General features: G+C 47.8%; 2 protein-coding genes across 6 annotated transcripts in view; both read right to left on the reverse strand.

Annotated features, from left to right (window-relative positions):
• setd3 (SET domain containing 3, actin histidine methyltransferase) overlaps positions 1 to 2,500 on the reverse strand; it is a 412,972-nt gene that overhangs the window by 379,448 nt on the left and 31,024 nt on the right. The window lies entirely within an intron of this gene.
• LOC144031315 (uncharacterized) overlaps positions 1,127 to 2,500 on the reverse strand; it is a 1,767-nt gene continuing 393 nt past the window's right edge. The window contains exons 1-5 of the mRNA XM_077538344.1: positions 2,147 to 2,500; positions 1,961 to 2,007; positions 1,839 to 1,880; positions 1,728 to 1,761; positions 1,127 to 1,652 (exon numbers count right to left, since the gene is read on the reverse strand). The exon at positions 2,147 to 2,500 is cut by the window's right edge and continues 393 nt beyond it. Coding sequence (XP_077394470.1) covers positions 1,357 to 1,652; positions 1,728 to 1,761; positions 1,839 to 1,880; positions 1,961 to 2,007; positions 2,147 to 2,273 — 546 coding nt within the window. The 5' untranslated portion in view covers positions 2,274 to 2,500 and the 3' untranslated portion in view covers positions 1,127 to 1,356. The remainder of the gene's footprint in view (positions 1,653 to 1,727; positions 1,762 to 1,838; positions 1,881 to 1,960; positions 2,008 to 2,146) is intronic.

The following is a 2,500-nucleotide window of genomic DNA, read 5'->3' on the forward strand; positions in this document are numbered from 1 at the left end:
GATTTGCGGCCGCATGTTTTGGACACTCGGGTGAAGAGAGGGGGGAAGCTATCAACTGATCACCACCTGGTGGTGTGTTGGCTCTGATGGCGGGGGAAAATGCCAGTCCGACCTGGCAGACCCAAACGTATTGTGAGGGTCTGCTGGGAACGTCTGGCGGAATCCCCTGTCAGAAAGAGTTTCAACGCCCACCTCCGGCAGAGCTTCTCCCTTATCCCGGGGGAGGCGGGGGACATTGAGTCCGAATGGGCCATGTTCCGCGCCTCCATTGTTGAGGCGGCCGATCGGAGCTGTGGCTGTAAGGTGGTCGGTGCCTGTCGCGGCGGCAATCCTCGAACCCGCTGGTGGACACCAGCGGTAAGGGATGCCGTCAAGCTGAAAAAGGAGTCCTATCGGGTCTTTTTGGCCTGTGGGACTCCGGAGACAGCTGACAGGTACCGGCTGGCCAAGCGGAACGCGGCTTCGGCGGTTGCTGAGGCAAAAACTCGGACATGGGAGGAGTTTGGTGAGGCCATGGAAAACGACTTCCGGACGGCTTCGAGGAAATTCTGGTCCACCATCCGGCGTCTCAGGAGGGGAAAGCAGTGCACCATTAACACTGTGTATAGTGGCGATGGTGTGCTGCTGACCTCGACTCGGGACGTCGTGAATCGGTGGGGGGAATACTTCGAGGACCTCCTCAATTTCACCGACACGTCTTCCGTTGAGGAAGCAGAGTCTGGGGACTCTGAGGTGGGCTCTCCTATCTCTGGGGCCGAAGTCACTGAGGTGGTTGGAAAGCTCCTTGTGGCAGAGCCCCGGGGGTGGATGAGATTCGCCCGGAGTTCCTCAAGACTCTGGATGTTGTGGGGCTGTCGTGGTTGACACGCCTCTACAACATCGCGTGGACATCGGGGACAGTGCCTCTGGATTGGCAGACCGGGGTGGTGGTCCCCCTTTTTAACTCTTTGACTGCCAGCCATTTTCGGAAAAGGAAACCCCATACTGCCAGCTGATTTACAGAATTTTACCGATCTTTCAAGCGCCACAGAAAATGTTGTGTTAGGACTATGGAAACGTGGATACTACCAAATGAAAGATTGAAGTCTCATCTTCCATCTAAAAAAAAAGTTTGTTTCTACCTTATTCGGATCTTCAGTAATCAACAATAGAAAACAGCTTCGTTTCACCCAAATCCTCTATTTTCTTCCAAAATACGGAGAAATCAAGCTTTTTGTGAAACGATGTTATTTCATGCACTCTAGTGAATTTGGCACTTTTTTTTTTTTCCATGAGTGATTCTACAAACACCTAAACTTCTATAAAACACTACCCCAACAATAAAAAATGTTTTTTGATTGCAAAATAACAGTTTATTTACATGCAACAGTAGCAATCCGAACAAACAATTTGGAAAACTCTTTGCAAACTATTTACACGTGCGCAACAGTTTTTGTCAGTCTGCTTCTGCATGGACTGATTTGCGTAGAGGTTGGTATGATGAACGATGTGCTGGCGAAGTTCATCCGTGATGAAGAGCTCCAGGATGTCAGCTGGCAGGTGGGAATTCAGCTCTGCTGCAGCATCCCTTGGTCCTGGTTTTGCAGCAAAGGGGAAGATGGTTGGCTGCCAGCCGAATTCATCAACTTCAAGCCAGCCAGAATCTTTGGGATCTGCAAATATACATGTCAATATCATATATTATTTTAGAGCACTGTGATGCAATGTGTGTGTGTGTGCATGTTTACCTTTTTTTCTTGGATGTATTGGTTGATGCACATTCTGTAAATTATAGAAGACGTTTACCATCAAATATTTTATTAGTGCTGTGGAGAATCTAATGTTTTTTTTCTTTTTACCTTTGTTCTGCTCACTGTGAGAAGGGTCACTTTGAGTAGGAGCTGAAAGAAACATATACAATTACAATACTATCGAAATACTTTCCTTTTATTGTTGCGGTGTATTGAAAACGTTTTTTTACCTTTCTTTGTCGTAGAACCAGCGGTCGGACGTTGCTGTGAGCACGATCTATAAAATATACATTCACGTTTGTATAGGTAATAGATGTTTTAGTGTATATCAGCACATTTATACACGCTGCTAGCAGATCGCCCAAAAAGTTAGAAAAGTAATCTTACTAGCATTCTCTTAGCATGTTAGCGCTTACCTTCACGTTCTTTGGAAGACTGTCCAAGACTGTCTTGCATCGGACCCATAGTAGTCTTCATCGTCCGATGAAACGTCATCTGTGCAGACGTGCTCGGTTGTGCACCACTTTTCTCCGGTGTTAGCATCGCTAGCCGGTGGGGCCTTAGGACGTTATTAGCATCGCTAGCCGGTGGGGCCTTAGGACGTGGTCGAAACGGCCGCGTCACCGCTTCAACTATGACTTAACCCCGTCATCACTGTGCTCTTGAGCACTGGTCGATGCTTTTGAGCTTTGAAAATAAGGATCAAGCGTGAGCTGATTGCCATCTGTAGCCTTTTTGACTCCCTGAGCCAAGTTAGCCATTCTCTCCCC

This window comes from Festucalex cinctus, chromosome 12 (genome assembly GCF_051991245.1).
Source record: "Festucalex cinctus isolate MCC-2025b chromosome 12, RoL_Fcin_1.0, whole genome shotgun sequence".
NCBI lineage: Eukaryota > Metazoa > Chordata > Actinopteri > Syngnathiformes > Syngnathidae > Festucalex > Festucalex cinctus.